This window comes from Pholis gunnellus (assembly GCF_910591455.1).
Source record: "Pholis gunnellus genome assembly, chromosome: 3".
Classification (NCBI taxonomy): Eukaryota; Metazoa; Chordata; class Actinopteri; order Perciformes; family Pholidae; genus Pholis; species Pholis gunnellus.
This window is the reverse complement of record NC_136529.1, coordinates 10,935,358-10,954,626: the sequence shown is the minus strand read 5'-3', so window position 1 is coordinate 10,954,626 and position 19,269 is coordinate 10,935,358. Positions and strand designations below refer to the sequence as shown.

General features: G+C 40.8%; 1 protein-coding gene across 1 annotated transcript in view; it reads left to right on the top strand.

The window, feature by feature from the left end:
- Positions 1-2,548: 2,548 nt before the first annotated feature.
- Positions 2,549-19,269, top strand: part of col2a1b (collagen, type II, alpha 1b) — a gene marked incomplete at its 5' end in the record, with an annotated part of 45,092 nt that continues 28,371 nt past the window's right edge. Inside the window, 13 exons of the mRNA XM_079156896.1 lie at positions 2,549-2,639; positions 6,185-6,394; positions 7,806-7,822; positions 8,229-8,261; positions 9,373-9,405; positions 9,657-9,710; positions 11,202-11,303; positions 11,975-12,052; positions 14,143-14,187; positions 15,414-15,467; positions 16,976-17,029; positions 18,030-18,083; positions 19,158-19,211. Coding sequence (XP_079013022.1) covers positions 2,549-2,639; positions 6,185-6,394; positions 7,806-7,822; positions 8,229-8,261; positions 9,373-9,405; positions 9,657-9,710; positions 11,202-11,303; positions 11,975-12,052; positions 14,143-14,187; positions 15,414-15,467; positions 16,976-17,029; positions 18,030-18,083; positions 19,158-19,211 — 879 coding nt within the window. The remainder of the gene's footprint in view (positions 2,640-6,184; positions 6,395-7,805; positions 7,823-8,228; positions 8,262-9,372; positions 9,406-9,656; positions 9,711-11,201; positions 11,304-11,974; positions 12,053-14,142; positions 14,188-15,413; positions 15,468-16,975; positions 17,030-18,029; positions 18,084-19,157; positions 19,212-19,269) is intronic.

Here is a 19,269-nt window from a genome sequence, read left to right as displayed (position 1 = left end):
TTGAAACTTGCAGATGTCTACCTGCAAGTTTCAGTGATTATCATGTTTGCAGGTGTTTACAACAGGTTATTACACGGATCAGCTATCAGTCGTTACTCCACTTGAACCAAGACTCACAGACAGACTAACGTGCAATAAGATTCTCTGACCCGCTGGACAACCACAGTTCTCCTTAGTTGGCCAAGTGGTAGAGAATAGCACTAATGCTACCCGCTCAGGACACACCAGCTGCTCCTGTTTCTAATAAAGTGTGGGGGGGGTCAAAAGTCAAAGCTCAAAGGTCCCAACTTGCAGTGGAGTGAAGACCCTACATCAATGATGCAACCAAGCTGTCCCTTGCCATGTATATATAGCTAGAGTTGTAACTGCAGAACAGAAGTGGCTCCCGATCACATCTCCGTGAGCACTTAGTTAGTCGCTTGACAAGTTCTGCAAGGGTTAGGGATTGCACTACTCTGGTTATAGTTGGGGTATTAACATACTATGGAATATGTATGAATATAAATATAGAAATATATATATATTTGGTAATGGGATTATATCATGCAATTGGTAAGTGAATTTAACATAAAGTGAAAAGTAGAGAACAGTTTGTGAAACAACCTTTCTGTAGCTTTTTCTTCTTCTATCTATTCTTCCCCTCCCATAATCAGCCGGTGAGACACAGACAATGTTATTGCAAGTGAAACATTACTGTTGGAAGCATCTGTTTGATCGAAAATAGCTGTGTGAGCAAGTGAGCAAGTTGCAGAAAGGCATATCTGATCTCACACCAGAGCCATAACGTAATCCTGGTAACGGGTGAAATACAGACAATAAGACACACAGGCAGCGTTACTTCTAATAGTTCAAACCAATATGACACTGACAGAAACGGACAACTCCTTGTTTAAGTCCCATCCACTGTGTGGGAGACTGTCCCAAGGTCACATAGAAAAGCTCTCTCCTGTAGTGGATGGGAGTCCTGAAATGACAACACTGTCGACCTCAACATTACTCCTGCTGTCATGCATCTCACAATGTTAGTAACATATAACAGTCTGCATGCTGCAAGCCCTCAACCTCAACCACGGTCATCTCTTCTTTTCTCACAGTCCTCTCACTGCATCCACCATTAGATCACATTCAAACTCTTCACTCTAATCTGAGCTTTTTACACACAAGCCAATGCAGTTTATTACATCCAAAAGAGTGACAGCCCAGTGGACAAACCAGGTGAGACACCTTCAGTTTTCCATCAGGGCTACAGCGCATGCCTTTTTTTCATTATTGTTATATCTGCCATTTTTTTTTCTTCATTTAAACTTTAACAAGCAGTCAAAAATGTCCAGTTCCCCAGATCCCAAATTGACTTGTTTTGTCCAACTAACAGTTCAAAACCCAAACATATTTCACCGCTATCATATGTGAAATAAATAGCCACAAATTCTCACATTTGAGGACTTGGAACCAGCACATTTTGGGCATTTTCTTTTTCTAGAAAAATTACTGAAAAATGTATCAATTACAACAAAGGATGCAGATTAATTTTATTTTGATCGATTGAATGACTTCCTGCAGCTCTGAACTCCATCATGCAGGATGTCATGAACTCCTTTCATGGTTCAATATTAGAGAATGAGCAAGTAGAGTATCAAGTCACATTGTAAGGGTGATTGCAGGAACTGTCATAACTTCATGAACCATTAAGTGTGAAGTACACATGAACTACTAATGCCCTCAACGTGCAAACCAAGCATAATTTGTGCATTACAGTATTCAAACATCCCCCCCCAACACGCACACACACACACACAATCATTTTAACATTATTGACTGTTTGTGTCTGTGATATTGAATGGCTTATAATAGTGACTTTTATGCTCATTATTGTATTTTATTGAATTTTCACATCTGATGTATACAACCACCACCTCAAGACGTACCCTCGTCAAATATGACAATTTTCTGGCCAACCCACAGCACTGATTAAAATAGAATATGTGTCTTTACGTCAGGCTATTTATTGAGCTACATTGCAACATCAAAAAACACCTTGTAGCGTAACGAAGTGATTCTGGCGTCGCTTTCGATGAACAAGGCGGGGGGGGGGGGGGGGGGGGGGGGCTGAGGGAGGTGGCACCAAAGTTACGGGGGAAAAGTTTCAGAGTGGTTTTTCTTTTGGGTTCAGTAGCAGCACGTGGAGAAGGGAGTGGTCTGGGACTGGAATAATGGAACCTGGGAGACAGAATGGGAGGGAAACGGGGCTCAGATTTCAGCCTGACAGGGGGTAAGGGGCCGGACTGATATTTGGGAATATACGAAGATTCATTGAAGGCGACGGGGACATAAAACTAAAGCGTCTGGCCCGAAGCGGTTGGTGCTGACTTTCTGCTGCAGGTCCAGGTCCTGCCGCTGGATTCCCTCATTGTTTTTTTTTTTTTGGGGAACTGTGAATGTCGAATGGTTCGGTTTTGTAACTGGGGACACACTAAATACTGAGAGAAGCCTCCGATATCTTGGCACTTTCCTTTCTCCCTCGCGGGCACTGCATGTCTAATATTTAGACATGTTCAGCTTTATGGATTCCAGGACTGTACTGCTACTTGTAGCAACCCAAGTTTGTCTATTAGCCGTTGTAAGATGTCAAGAGGACGACCGTAAGTGATCGTTTTATTTCTTTCAAATTGTTAAAGTGAAGAAAACCTAACGTTGTCATAAGGTGCATTTTCTTTTGCAACAGGTTTATCTTCAAGCGCAGCACCTGAGCTTTTAATAGTTTAGTGATTGTGTTGGTGCTTGGAGTGATTTGTTTTTTCCCTCGCACCTTTTACGCACAGACGTTCATGATTGTTTGGATATGCATATGCATGCACCGTTAATTGATTGATGATCGTTGTGAACCGTCTGTCTACCAAGTGTGCTGATCTTACTGTACCTGCAAGGTGCGATACAACTCAATATATTAGAGCTGTGGACGTGCGTAAAAGTTATGCAATGGATGGAGAGATGTGGCAAGTTTACGCAAAATGACGCGCACAGAGCAGGACGCATTGGTTTTCTTGATTCTGTGGAGTTATTTTGTATTTATGTTAATTATTTATCGTTTGTAGTTATCATCATCATTATCATTGAAGTTTACACTCTGTAAAGCGAAAATCATAAAGATTCAGATTTCAATCCCCTACACTGGAGCCAAATGACTTACCCTACCTCCCCCTTCTTTCTTAGGTTAAGCTGCCAGACACCTGTGGGTGCTTTAGAGGCCTTGACAGGCTCTCATTTTAGCTGCAGATTCACTTAATGTAGAGGGTGAGAGGGGGAGGGGATGGGCAAAAAGTGAAAGGTGGTCAGGCTCAAGGGCCTTTGGAGAAAAGTGTTCACATTCCATTGCTGTCAGAGGGCATCCAGGCGAATCATGGCTTGTTGGGGCGGAAAGGTGGACTAATAACCTAAAGTTCCCTAAAAATAGTTTTTAAAGCGATTACTTATTTTTTTTTTCTCTATTTAGAATCTAATAGCCCTTATATCATTCTTCATACCTGCAGACTTCTGACTGTCTCTGCAGTTATTTGAATAAAAGTGAAATGGGATAATTCCTCATCACTATTGATTTTAGTATCCTCAAGGGACATTTGAGCATGAAGGTATGCCAGCAGATTGGAGCCAGAAATAATGTTCCATGTGATTTCAGGATTTCCATCTGCGTAAAAGATTACCCATAAACTGTGACAGTCAGCCCAGGCAGAAACAGAGCCAAGGTGCAAGAGATAGGTGATTGGAAAAATATAAGGGACTTTTAAAGCAATGCAACGGTGTATTTTCCAAGAAGAAAAATACTCATAAATAGCAATTGCAAGTCTCAGGTTACCCTTTCAGAGGTATAGTCCCCTAGATATAATGCCCTTCTTTCCTCAGCGTCAACTGGAGGCAGAAATGTATCTGAAGTGGTAAAGAGGTCTGATTGTGTCCTCAGCACAGCAGACTCACTGGCCCCAAGTCACTCAGAGGGGACAGGGGCTCTTTAACCATCGGTTTTGTGGCTACTGACTGAGTGCCTCATGGAGGCACTCAGTCAGTAGCCACAAAACCCATAAAGCCCATAAAGCTAATCAGGTGAGAGTAGAAGAGAAAGTTACTAAATACAGTGAAGACAGAGTTGACTTTACTGTCCTGGAAGGACACCTGGGTTCACTTTACTATTTTCATTGTTCATTTCACTCCTCTGGAAAACAGTATGGCTGCCAAGACATGGGAGAGGAGACTTGCAAATTATCCTCAGTGACGAAAAGCCAGCTTTCTCTCAACTCTGCAGTATACAGAGGAGCCCTTGTCCCAGAATATCAGGAGAATCTTATATTTGAGAGCCAGTGAAAGGACAGGTGCAGGCTTTTGACAGTGCATCCAAGCCTGTAAAAGTAAATGCCAAACCTGCTAGGTATGTGCATGAAAGATGACAATTTCTTTCTCTCTCTGGCGTGTTTGAATTGGCATCTGACACAGCTATGGCTTCCAGATGGGGTTTAAAGTGTGCTCCATGTTTATACAAGGCAATAGTTTGTGAATTGCCCACTCTGTCCCTTTCCAGAAAGACCTCATTCATTGCTGCTGAGCAATCAGCAGCAGAGGTCCATCAGGTTACCTAGACTTAAGCAGTGCTCAAAGGTAAATATAGCTACTGTACTTGCTCCTTCTCCTCTCACACTCTCGGCAGTCCGAACCCTGAGGCTTTTCTTTTGGTGGGTCGACCACTTTCACCCCTCTGTGCAGGTTCAGTGGCTCCAATCAGAGCATTTCTTTGACCAACTGTTTGTTGGCCTTCTGTTGACTTTTTAGGAAGCTGTCAGACTGGAAAATGAACAGGGATATGGCTAGTTACTGAGTTCATTCCAGCATTTTCGTGAGTGGTGTCATTTAGAGCAAGTACAGTACCTGTATTGAAACACGCCCAGCCTCCATCACATTCAGCTGTGTTCTCTTTGCCAAGCTGTGGTCTGAAAAATCTAAGCATGTTTCATTTACTGAATGCAAAGTCTGTTTAGGGTGTCTCCCGCAATGTAAACTCGCCCTATATTTAACTTGTGGAGGAATTAAAGCACATGGTCTCCAGCTCCTGTGAAGTTATTGGAGGTTTCCTGCAGGTCTTACTCAGCTGTGATTCTGTGATGTTACACTGCCACCCAGTGACCGTTTGACAGGTTACTTCAATAACTTGTCTCAGTGTTGGCTATTGATTAATGGAATGATGGAACAAGAGAGTTTTGCTTCTTTAAGATGGCTATTGGGATTTTCTTTAGCCTTTATTCAATAGTAGTAGTGTGTAGTTGGTTGGCAGACAGAAAATGTAGAGGGAAGAGAGGGGGTGACATGTAATAAGGGTGTAACAGCTGGATTTTAGCAGGGAATTTGCGGCTTACGCCGATAAGTGCTGCAACGATTAATCAATTAGCCATGCGACAAATAATAATTCAGCAACTCTTTTGAAAAACGATTTATTGTTTAATTAGGTCATTTATAAGCAAAAGCAGCAAACATTTGCTGATTCAAACCTGTCAAATGGGACGATTTGATGTTTATAAACTGAATATCGTTGGGTTTTGAACTGTTAAACAACTTGATTATATCATCTTGAGCTGTGAGATATTTAAAGAGCATTTTTCACTATTTAGTCTGACATTTTATAGACAAGATGATTAGTAAATTAATCAATAGTACAATTACCGGAAATAATGAAAGTAATTGTTCGTTGAAGCCTTAATGGAGATTGTGACACCACAGAAGATTTGTTTAAGTGTAGAAATTGTGTTGATAAGAAATCTACATTTGTAAAAGTTAGTCATTAATAGGTTTGTCATACATGATGATCACAGATCAAGCTCAATGAAATGTCAAATTATACAAGAAGAATATGTTTTGAGATTCTTTTTTTATTAGGTTTAAGTTTACCAACTTGTCTTTTTCTTATATTCACACTTTGAGGTACCTGTTGATGCACTGCATATGTGTTTAACACCTAAACAAAACATTATTGACTTTGCTGCATATCTTTGAATCATTTCATGACTAACATTTAATACGCAAGTTGTTGTTTATGAGTGACACATTGCAGTGACTGTATTTCATACCTGATGCATAATCTCATTTTTCCTCCCGCCATCTACCTGCCTTGGCCTCTGTGTGTCCCTCTCTATGACCTCACACACAGAGGAGAATGTTATTAGCTGTGTACAGGATGGACAGCGCTATAGCGACAAGGACGTGTGGAAGCCAGAGCCTTGTCGCATCTGTGTGTGTGACACTGGAACCGTCCTGTGTGATGAAATTGTCTGCGAGGACCTAAAAGACTGCTCCAAACCTGAAATCCCATTTGGAGAGTGTTGCCCCATCTGCGCAGCTGACCAGTCTCCACCCATTGGTCGTAATTTATTTATCTCACACCTCTCATAAATAAATTACTCTACAAGATCATGTTGTTTATTCTGGGGAGAAAATGACACATGGGTGACTTGGTATTAATCAAAGGTTGGCCATTAACTATTTAACACTAAATGGTTTGAATCAGGCCAATATGTCGACCTTTGATTTGAATACAGTTTTCTATCCCCAAAGCAAACAAATGATGAGAAATAAAAGACAACAGTGACACATCTGACCAGATTTCAGTGAAATGCTACCTCAACGTAATTTTTCCATAGCCGGCTCACCTTGGCCCCATCTTGTTTGAATACTCTCTCCTTCCCTGAGTATCATAAACACATGTGGGAGTCATTAAGGAAATACCTCAGTCAAGCAGAGGCGGCCTCGCATTTCTTCTTTATATCCTCTCTGAGGATTTCTGCAGATCTGATGGCAAGAAAAACCGTGACACTATACTGAGACTTTTGGAAGGAGCTATTCACCACATTTAGAACTGCCATTTTCACCTGATAGACAAGGTCAGCTTTGGAAATACAAACACAGCCAGTTGGGGAGCATACGTGAAATCAGAAGTGTCACTGTTTGCAATGCATGCTTGTTGATTAAAGTGCTTTATAAAATACTTATCTTTCATTAAAGGAAAAATGAAGTGCTTAGTAATAAGTATGTAACATGTACAGCATCATTTTAACTAGCTTGAAATAGGGCTGGCTATTGAACCTCAATACTTTTTTGTATTGAATGAAATGTGTTGATTCCACTGACGATCAAAACACTGTCAAGTGGCATTGAACGTCTGTCAATTAACAATCTTGTTTACTTATTTTTGACTTGATAGTTCTTGATTTAAATCAAAATTTTGACAATTTAATTTTATGGAGGTAAATGTCTTATACGGCTACTTGAATTAACTTTTGAGAAGTTTGATTCTTTTGATGAATTAAAATAGGGTTTTATAGAAAACTATTCTCAACGATACCCAGCCCTACCCTAACAAATAGGCAAACTCATGATTTATCAATATTGCTACTTAACAATGCTTATTAGATTGCTTTGAAATATGAAAAACTAAAATCCAGTGATGGCCTCCATCAGATTTAATTATCTGAAAGTGGCTATTACAATTGTTTTGCTTCTTACCATTCCCTTTTACCTGCTGCTGTTCTGCTTCTGCTTCGAGCGCTTAAGATGGTGATTCAACCAACACTTTTTCAATCCTGATGGGCTCTTCGGGTGCCACAAATGTGATTTAGTGGTGGTCGTTATTGTAGTTTAATTTAAGAAACAATTGGGTATCAGCGCATGCAGACTCTCTGGGTTTTGTGTGACCTTCATGGATTGTTTTTGTCTAATCCATTCGCTAACTGTGGTCTGTTTTTTTCCCTCTAACCCTCTTGACCACATAACAGGAGCACCTGGATCTAAGGTGAGACCCTGAAGCATATCAAGATGTGTGTGTGTAGATACAGTGTGTCTGTGTGATCATGATGCTGTATGTGTGTGTGTGAAAAAGGAAGCTCTCCAGCACCTGCAATTAAATCTGTATCTATCCCAGACTCACATCAGTGCTGCAGGACTCCTCTGTAGTTTATGGATTTAGATGAGACTTTGATGTGAAAGAGCTTTGCCAGATGGATAATAGTTATTTCCTCCTTGACACTGTGTGCCATATTTATGTGTCTAGTGATACTGTAGTAGGGGATACTTATTTAAAAAATTGACCGGTTTCCTCAAAATTTTGGCTGTGCTTTTCAAATATTCTCTCAGGGGCAGCGTTACAAAATAATTTGAATCCTAATTGCTGTTTTTGTGCTTTATCTTTTCAACATCAGGGTCAGAAAGGTGAACCCGGAGACATTACCGATGTAAGTTGACACCACACAGCACTATGAAATATAACTCACCATTCTTTTGACTTGAAAATGTTCTTTTGTGAATTGTTTTAGAGTTTCATGTCTGAGGTAGAGATTTCTTTCATCATCACATGAAACACTTACAACCCCTTATTGGTAGTCACTGGAGGAGGAAGTATTCAAATCTTTTACTAGGTAAAAAGTAGCAATATAGAAATACACCACAACAAGTAAAAGTCCTCCATCAAAAATGTCACTTAGGTAAAATATATAGTATTATTATCAAGTATCAAAAGTAAAGGTATTATTTTGTCAAAATGGACCTGTGAGTGTTGTACTATTAGACTTTCACGAAAAGATTATTACTACTGATGCCTTCATGTAACTAGTTAGTTCTGAACGCTGTCAAATAAATGTATTAGGAATAGAAAGTACAACATTTTGAGCTAAAATGTAGTGGAGTAGAAGAATCAACTAGTATGAAATGGAAATACTCAAAAGTCTTACTTGAATAAATGTAATTCGTTTCAGTCCATCACTGTGGTAGCATATTGTCTCTGGCAGTGGATTTGTGTAAAAATAGCTGTTCATAATGCGAGAAATACGAATATGATTTAGCATTAATACCAGCAGCCTAAGAAAGAAAGAAGGTTGAGTCAAAGAGAGAGGAGGCAGGTCTGTTGCCCACTCGTCAGGAAGACAGCCAAGCACAATAAGGCCTCAATACAATCCGCCATAAAGATCCCCAAAAGAGTAAACTCCCTGCTGCTGCAGCGCTGCACCTGGAAGTGCTTTACCCCTCTAGAGGGAATACAAGTTCATGGCCGGAAATAAGAAGGCATTGTTTATTGTAGGTTTCTTATAACACTTTGCCTGAAGAGATTAGCAATTAGCAAGCTTGCTCTGATGGAAGAAAGATAATGTTTCCGCTCTGTGTGCAAAGAGCTCTAAACCTCACATGTCCAAATACATCTGGTGAATGTAAGCTTTAGAGGTGGGCCTAATTCAGTATTCAGTTTGTGCACTGGAACAATGCAAATACAAAACAATGCATATGCTACAATTAAATGACCTCAAGGACTTTCTGACATATTTTCTTTTTTTCTATCCTTTGCTTGACCAGGTTGTAGGACCAAGAGGACCGGGTGGCCCAATGGTATGCACCAATTTCTGCATTTATACACTTTTCCTTTGAAAGCTTGTACAATTTGTAGAGAAAATGTAAAATAGAAAGAGAGAGACTGCATTCAAAGTACCCATATTGGTATTGCATTTATTTGCCAGTTGCAATGACAGGAAATCTGATCTGACATAACAGCAGCAGAGTTCACAGCTGTTTCTGCAGCTCACATGTACATGAGATAACACCTGAAGTCACCGGCTACTTCACTGTCTCCCGTTCACCAGGGCCCACCAGGAGAGCAAGGACACCGTGGATCGAGAGGAGACAAGGGAGACAAGGTCAGTTTGAAAAAAATAAAAATTCACTCCCCCATCTTGTCATTTCCACACCAAAAAGTAGACCCACAAGCTGCTCTTTTAAGAAGTACAGTATGTCCTATTGAATCTGATAGCTTTAGGTCTTTAGGGGATGAGGAGGGTGGATGGGGTATCTGCTACAGCTTGCAGGTTTGCAGAATGGTAGCCTTTCATTGAGCAGCTCAGTCTAACTAGTCATGTGTCGTTTCCATTAGGCTGTGTGGTCTACTGACGTCTGGGTTGTTCAACAAATGTGGGACTGTCAGAGACTGCTAATGTAAATCTCTGCTTCTCTCAGAGGCCTCCAGTCAGTCAGTCAGTCAGTGGGAAATCAACATCGCCGCACCACGCCAGGCTTTGATCATTGCATTAATATAACAACACTTGGATGTGATAATGTCTGCAGGCGAGGAGTTTATGTCTTGTACTCATCTTGTTTATGCAGATTTAAGCACAAAGCGAGTTGAGTTTTGGCTAGCAGAGGTTAAGCAGCCTTTTAGTTGTTCAGCACATTCTTTGCTCAGGATCCCCTTGCAGGGTAATTTGTCAAAACATGCACAGAGGTATGCCAGGTAGTCTGATTTGGTCTGATAAATCATCCGCACACTGTACATGTAACCTCTGTCTCTTGGTAGTGGGAGTGGTATAGCTCTTTTTTTTTACCTTTAAATATCCGGTTTGGTTCAGTTCAAGAAGACAAACTCTTTGTTTGCCACAAGACGGTCAGGTGAAGTCGAGTTTGCTCGTGCAGACCACCAGTGCCGCTTGGAGAAGGTTCAACTGAGCGTTAAGCTTCTGTCAGTGGTTTCTGACAAAAGTAGTGGAGTGGTGTGTTGTCTGCCAGCAGCTGTGGAATGATTTATCCTAAGTACTACTCAGTTCAAATATTGACCCAAAGGCCTGAAATTATTCAATGGTTACCTGTATACTTTCCTGTACTCATGTATGCTTTGAAAGTCATTGGTATTTGACTTGGTGTGTTTAAAGTAAATAGAAGAATAAGGAAACTGGATGATTTTTACTCAATGATATAACTTGCTTTTGCATTTCATATAAAATGTGTGTTCGTAGTTGTCGAAAATCACATTGCGCATAGAAAAATATAAAATACAAGCTGCTTTTTTAAGGAGGGCAGACATTATTCGTAGATTAATCAGTAAGTTGATCAACAGAAAATGAATCAACGGCTATTTTGATTATCTTTAAAAGTAAAACGGCCGCATTTTCGGTTTTGGTTGTTTTATATGATATGATACAAACAAGATTATTAGTGGATAAAACAAGACATTTAAATATGTCAACTTGGACATTTCTTTTTACTTTTTCCTCACATTTCTATGGACCAAATGTTATACAGGTTTGACTTATTGTTAGGCGCTTGCATCATTTGGCCATCTCAGTTTACAAACAAGCATCAGATTGATCATTTGGTAAGCCTCATTGATTTATTTTAATATTATCTATCTGTTTCAGGGAGGCCTTGGTCCCCGCGGCAGAGATGGTGAGCCTGGCACCCCCGGAAACCCCGGCCCCCCCGGACCTCCAGGACCTAATGGACCCCCTGGCCTTGGTGGAGTAAGTATCCCATGAGAAATAGGCGTGGGTGAGCATTCACAGTAGACATGGGAGCTGACAGGTTGAACACTGATGCAAGGCCAAGAATGGGTTCACTTTGACCGGGTGGAATGAGCAGAGAGAATGGGAAAGTGCAGCAAGGAAAGAATCCAAGAGCACAAAAGAAGTGGGGAATTGCTGGCGTTGGGAGGAGGCAGAAAGACAACAGCAAGTAGATGCAGAGAGAGAGAATAGATCGAATGCCTCTCATTCTTTGTAGGAGAAAGGGAGGGAGGAGGTGGATTGAGGGGAGGGGAGGTAGAAGGGCAGGAGGCAGTATGGTAGACTTGGGGAGGGGAGGGGAAGGAGCTTATTTTGGGGGGGAAACAAGGAGACTCTTTGTGAAGGAGAGAGAGATGAATACTGTTCACATGCCCTCTGTCTCTCCTCTGTCTGCATCAGGATTCACATAATAAGCTCTGCTGCTCACATTCTATTAAAAGCTGATCCCCTCTCCTGCCAAAATGACACAGCATCCTCCTTCATTTTTTGTTGGCCTTCCATATATTTCAACCAGATGCTTTAACCTGCAGTCAGTGTGACTTTAAAGGCGTAATTTCACTGAGATGTCATAAATGTATATAAAAGGCACTAAAAAAACCTTTTTTATTCTTTTCTTTCGCCTTTTCCAGAACTTTGCTGCTCAGATGGCTGGTGGTTTTGACGAGAAAGCTGGCGGCGCACAGATGGGTGTGATGCAAGGACCAATGGTGAGAGAGCGATGATGAGACCTGCTGCCACTTCTCTGTTGTTGTAGGTTGTTTTCTTTACAGTCTGCTGCTTATGTATCGGCCTGGATGCTACAATCTTGGAGGGGTCAGGAGCAAGGAGTCTTTCCACCTGAATCCCAGTTAAAGATCTGTGCTGGCAAGCATCTTTGACAGAAACGCCTGCGCTTTCACCTTTCTGGAGGAGCCCAAACAACTTCCTTACATGAACCAGAGAAATCTTCACATGGTTATCAAATATGAAAACTACTAAATGGACATCATCATCATCGTCATCAATGTCTTTTCCTGGAGAGAAGATACCCATGTAGGATTTAAAATCATCAAGAATGAGAGGAAGACGTTTCAAGAAGAATCCCAACCATTTGTAGCATCACCTGTGTTTCTTCCCCTCCTTTGCTAATGGTTCTGCTCCACAGAGTTGGAGACAAAAAAACCCACAGAGTTCTGGGTCCTGATGGAAAATAAACACCTCACATGGAGTACAGAGGAGTCCTTTTTATAAATTGAGGAAACAGCCATTGATCATCATTATACGTCAAGCCCATGAAAAACCACTGCTGCTGGGGTAAGGCATGGCAGCTTGCCCGAGATGGAGCGAGGAGCACACTGGGAGCTATTTTGGTTTAGAGAGCCACAGAGCAGCTGGGCAGACTCTCAGCCCAGCTGAAGTTTAAGAAGCCAAGAGAGAGGGGGGGGGGGGTTGATCAGATCCCAACAGCTAGCAGCAGTTTGTGTGGCTTCACTCCTGCTGACTGTCCTTCCACATGTCTGTCTGAGAGCTTGCCACAATACTGGGTCCTTTTGAAGCCAGCCCACGTTTACTTTGGCGTCCGCCGGCCCGCTGGGGTGAGCAGTGAAAGAACAGACTGGACTCATGTTAAATCACAAGTCTTATAACCCCTCATACTCCTACTCGTATCACCTACATAACCAAACACTCAAACAACGCACCTACTGAAATGTATGCACACACACATAACCGTGCATGTCTTTCAAACACACATTCAAAAGTCCAGAAGATATAGAGCCCCATTGATAAGTTTCTATCCGCTGGTTAAAGGCTTCCCACACCCACTGAAAGGTGACTTTCATTCGTTTCTGAGGACCACTGTGCCGCGCTGTGACATTTTCTTTGGCTGCCATCCTTGATTTATTTAAGTAAAACCATGAAGCTAAAATGTGGGTTCATAAAAGCAAGCCTACTGAAAGGAATATGTTTGGGAAAAGCTGTCACAAGTAATCTGAATCCAGACGTTTTTTCACTGAGGAACTTTGAATTTTGTGAAGCTCTATCGACACCAACTTCGACAGTCCAAACGTTCCTTGAACAGCTGATTTTCTTTGTGCATGTGTGTAAGATAAAAAGGCAGACAGAGAGAAAAAGCTATGGATATCTGGCTCATCACCTCCACAGAATGTAATCTTGTTGGGCAGCGATGCGTGAAGTTGTAGTACAAATTACTTTGGCATGTAACTCCAGCCAGCAGTTCTCGCAGAGCAGATTCGGTTCAGTCTGATGGAAGTTAGTTGAAAAGATCTCATCTCCTGATTTAATTTCCGAAATCTAACTTCTACGCATGAAACATTTATGCAACAGTTCAGTTCGATGTTGTTTCACATTAAATGTCAAAGTGTAAGAAGTCATATAGAGTTCAAACCCTCCTGTAGAGCACTACCACTGGGGACCTTTGAACTATAGAAACACGCAACGGGTGGGAAAAAGAGCTGAGAGAAGGAGGAGGGGGCGTTGACAGAAAAAAGAAAGAGATGAAGAGTGAGAGAAAGTCCAAATGCAGCTGAGGAATTTCAAGCGATTTATGGATTTGACAAGTAGAGCCGTTGAGTTTTGTGTCGCTTCAGGGCAAAGCAGGTGATGTTGTTCTTATAGCTTCTGACAGAATTCAAGTCGACAAAAACTCGGCCGTTCTCAGAATTGCAATTGAAAAGAAATAATAATTGTGCACTAGTGTTTTATGTCTTTGTGTAGTTAAACAGTGTGTATTTCGAAAGGATGTGATTAAATGTCGTTAGCCTAATGTTGTGTCCTTTGTCTCTTTTCTCTCCCTCAGGGCCCTATGGGTCCCAGAGGACCACCTGGCCCCAGCGGATCACCTGTAAGTACCTCCTGTTCGCCCCCAGACAACACACGAGCCGCATGCACCTGCAGACTAGATCCGGTGTACAACCACAGACCGGCCAGGCTTAATATCATAACAGTCATGTGCTTGCTGCCGTGTACAAACGCCACCTTGTCTACTTCCCCTGAGTGTATTCAATAACAATAATGACCCCAAAATGACCAGTCACTTTGCACACTCCGACAAGGAGAGCATAGCACATGATGTTAGAGATAAATGTCTACACGCAGCCCTGTGCACACGGAGAACACTTAAGTCTCACAGCTGCAGACTAGGGGGCTTTTTCCTCTACACCTGACAATTTACATTTCACAGAGCCTACTGGGCTTACACCTTTTTCTGCTCTTGCCCGCACCGAAATCTACCTGTAGCCCTTCGAGCCCTCCCAGCCTCCTGAGTAAAGCTATTGAGTTGTAGGCAATGCCATCTGACATGCCTCAACTTGATGGTTTAATCACCCCGAACCCACATTTGGAGAGACAGATTTTCTCTTTGGACACCTTTGACTGCTTTTAGACTTTCTCGAAAGAGGTGATGTGACATTTGTAGGGAAGTAGTGTAATTTAGAGAAGCTGCAGTGTGACAACGTAGACGAACAGACACAGAGATACAGTGTACAGTACTATAAAGAAGTAGTTTTTGATAATTGTTGATATAGTTTTACTCTGTACTGCTGCTGGTGCCTATGACATCGATATTGTTGAATGTATTTGTATTGCAATTCAACTAACTTTTCATTTTAAACTGTAAAGTAAGATATGTAATTAAATTGAACAACAAATTAAACAGATTTACCACATAACCAATCTGTATTACATCCTTTATATAACTATTGTCATTTCAAGTAACATGTATTGCCGCAACTAACTTCTATCATTATCAGATTTTCTGTAGCCTATTTTTTCTGAATAATTGATCATCAATTGATTGCTATAAAAAACTTTAGTAATTTCCAAGCTGCCCAACAAACAGTACAAAAGTCAAAAGATATTGAATCGACTATTACAGACGATGAATGAAACCAGCAGACAATCATGTTTGAGAAGCTGGAACCAGTGAATTCTTTGGTATTTTTGATTAAAAAGTTACTTAAAATGGTATTTCAATAGTTGGTGATACATTTCCTGTCTATCTGCTAACTGATGAATAGATCTAAAGTTTCACTCTCATCAAACAGCTTCTCTCTTCTTTGTACATCCCAGGGCCCACAAGGTTTCCAAGGCAACCCAGGAGAGGCTGGAGAGCCCGGACAGTCTGTAAGTATCCTAAAGAGTACCAGTCCTTCCAGTCCTCACTACACGGTTTATTATAAATACTTGTTCTACATAAAGCCTATAAGCTTCCTCTCCTTTGTTATCTTCGTCTTTTCTTCTTCATGTGGAAACTTCAGCCGCTGCTACCTCTCTACAGCTAAAATACATTTCCATAAAGTCTCCAAACACGTTCTAAGCTTTCATTGCTCACCGCGTACTTCTATATCCTCCTCTATTTAAACCAGCCAGCTCCTTCAATTTCAACATTTACAACCCTCTTCAGTCAATGCTTGCAATTCCCGTGTCTCAAACCCAAATCTGTGTGAAGCCTGAACTGGCCCTCTGGCCCTCAGCGGATCTGCAGATTTCCCAAGATTCTCTTTTTCTTTCGCCCATCTTCTCACTGACAGCTTCCAGTGTTTGTTGCACCCCTCCTGCTCTTTCAGATGATGCCATACCCCTCAAATAACTCCTCTAAGACAGAAGACCAATCGCCTTTTATTTAGTTTTCATTTTCTGTTCTTCTTACAAGTCCTACTTTTAGTTTTCTCCCTCCTTGCTGCCCCAGCTCTACCCTCAATCACCCCTAACTAAGCTTCCAGAAATCACACTGTCCACCCTCCCCTGTCCGTCCTGTTTCCTCAGTCAGTAGACAATACAGGCAGAGTCTCCCCACTGCTGTGTTAATCTGCTCCTGTGGAGTTCAGATGTGCAGCCTCTGTATTATGATCATTATGTGTGATTAAAATCAAGCTTCCATCCAGAAAATAACCTGACAGTTGCAGACGGGTCACACACGTGTTTGTGAAGACCAGCGATCATTTCAGCTTTTGAAATCACAAGAGCAGAACATTAGCAACAAGATGTTTGGAATTATTATTGGTATTATAACCTCATTTATGCTGTCGCAGGCCAGTGTGTTGTTCAACATTAGCACTTCAACGTTGTTTTTCTGCTTCGTCAAAGACACAAAGAAACAGGGAGGAAAGTAATTTAGATTGAAAAATAATAGCAGAACCAATCGACATATCAGCACACATTAAGTGACAAACATCTGAAAGTTGTACTCAGGATTTTAGGAGAGGATATTGATGTATTTGTTCCTTCTTTTTGGTCTAATCTCGCCAATAAATCCTGCTGATTCTGATCTCATTAAGAATCATTATATTGTCATTATTGTCGAGTAATGTCATTACTTTGATGTGCTTTTATACAGAGGCTCACATTAATCAGAAAACAAATGTCATTGTGATTTAGATCAGCAAGATAATATCATTTTGAATCAATGTCAGACAAAACTGCCACAGCTGTTCATGATTAACGGTAGTAAACACATTGTTAATGGAAGCTTGAGTCAACGAGTGTAACTCAGCGCTGTCTGTAAAGTGAGAGAGAGCAGGAGTTGTCACCACATGCTAAGAATGATGAGTCTGAACTATGTGATGTTGCCCTCTGTTGGTTATGCATGGGAACTTGTGTCTCACCTTTGCTTGTTTTCTCTTTACTAATAGGGCCCCTTGGGTCCCCGTGGCCCCTCCGGACCTTCTGGAAAACCTGGAGATGATGTAAGTGTGTCTGTCACAACTGTGTAAAACTGTTATATATATTACCAACAACTAGGAACTCAGACAAGGCTGATACATAGTGAAGCTTATTTAGTGGCTTTCCTCATATCATCTCCTGTGGATGTACTCTGTAAAATATAATGTCCTCTAAATTTGACATAAAATAAATAAATGCTGTTGTGGCCTTTTCTGACTCCCCCTACAGAAATACTGTGTCATGTTTATCATGCTGTAGGTGAATTAGTATTAATTTCTCATACCTGACCTTTGACACTTAATATTTATATGAAACACATTTGTATTCATTTGATTTAAGGATACAGTCATAGAGTACAAATAACAGTGTCTCCATTATGAATTGACGTTATTGGTCTCTGTTAGCTCTTCATGTTAGATTAGATAATTAGATCTTACTGCCTTTGTATCTGAATGTTTTTTTCAACCATTTTTATACCACCATAGGAAATACAGGATTAAAAAATGTGCAAATGTATTTTACATTGTACTGTATGTATTGTTTGAATACAAAAATAACAGTCCATGGACTTTGCAATTCTTGGTTAAACTAACACAGCAGCTATGACAGTACTATGAGAGACAACCATCGATGCCATACATGTAGGCATTTACCATATTCATGGTATTATTATATTGATTAGACTCAGACTGCATCAGTCAGACATGGAAACAATGGACGGATCTTTTATTGGAGCTTACATTTATTTATTTATTTGTTCAACATCTATTTGACATTTAGCTTTTTTACCTGACACAGGGATCATAGACATCATAAATGTAATTCCTACTTTTAGCCACATGATGGCAGCAGACATTACACGTCACATTGTGTCCACTAGGAGCACTCACTCCCACCATTGCATCAATTACATTAAATATACAGTACCATATTTTATTTCTAAAAGGAGCAATTGAAATTCATGTATTCACTTGTTTTTTCTAAATATGTTAACATAACTTTTCCTCTCTGTTTCTGTTTCAGGGTGAGGCCGGCAAGTCTGGCAAATCAGGTGACCGTGGACCTGCCGGACCTCAGGTGAGACTTCTCAGCGTGTTGATTCATACTGACAGCTTTAAAGCACTGAACATTTTGATTAAGAGGAGTCTCACTTACTGCAAGGTTGTATTGTTGGTCTCTCTGGTGATCTACAACCAGCCTGATTTGGGGAAACTGCACAACTTTTATCTGAACTGAATAGTGACGCTGTTACTTCAGAATAACATATTCAATTCAAACTGACAATGTACTTTTACTTATATTCACTTTACATTGATTATACCATAAAGCAGCTATCCACCCACTAAAACTGACATTAATGATGGATCACTGTGTTGACGGAGTGTTTCTAGATTGTGATTAGAGAGTTCATATCTGTAAATTACTTTAATGGTAATTACATTATGAGTTGCAGAATGAGTCATTTATCATCTCAAGCCAAGATTTAGTGCATTTTTCTTTTTGGTCTGAGGATCCCATGTGGCTAATATTAGTTGGAGCCAAAACTGAACTATAAAAGTACATTTCAATAGATAACCTAATTTAAATAACTGCTTTAAAAGTTGTTTAATATGTGGGGGGAAATCTATCCTGATGTCATCTGGCGCCCACTCAGTGAAGGACATCTTGTTAGCGACATTATTTTACACTTTAAGCTTCATCTTCTTTCCCTCTGCTGGGGTAGGCACGCCTGGCTTAACCAATGGCACACTAGCAATAAGTGTGCAAGAGTTTTTTGGAAATGTTTTAAGTGCCCTCTTATCCACATGCCAGATTAACAGTCAATGACAGCTGCGTGGCCTGTTATTTGCTTTATTTTGATTGAATTTTCCCCCACTCTTATTCCGCAAAGACCCGCCCTACTCTGCCTCTGACTGGCTAGTACTTGTTGCCTTCTTCGCAGAATTTGTTAAGTTAATTGCTGATGAACAATATTGTTGGGAGGTTGGTAGGGTTAATGATTTCAACTCAAAATGACATATCTGTTGGAGATTTACATTTTGATGTTGTATTATAATTAAACTTTTAAACATTTTAAAAAGGGCGCTTCATATCAAAAAGGTCGCTGACTGTTTGTTAATCTCCTGCATCATCTCTCCTCTTGCGTCATAGGGAGCTCGTGGATTCCCAGGAACTCCTGGCCTGCCCGGCATCAAGGGACACAGAGTGAGTGTGCTGGTCGACTATTAATGATTTACAGGACAATTAGGTGGTTGTTTATCGT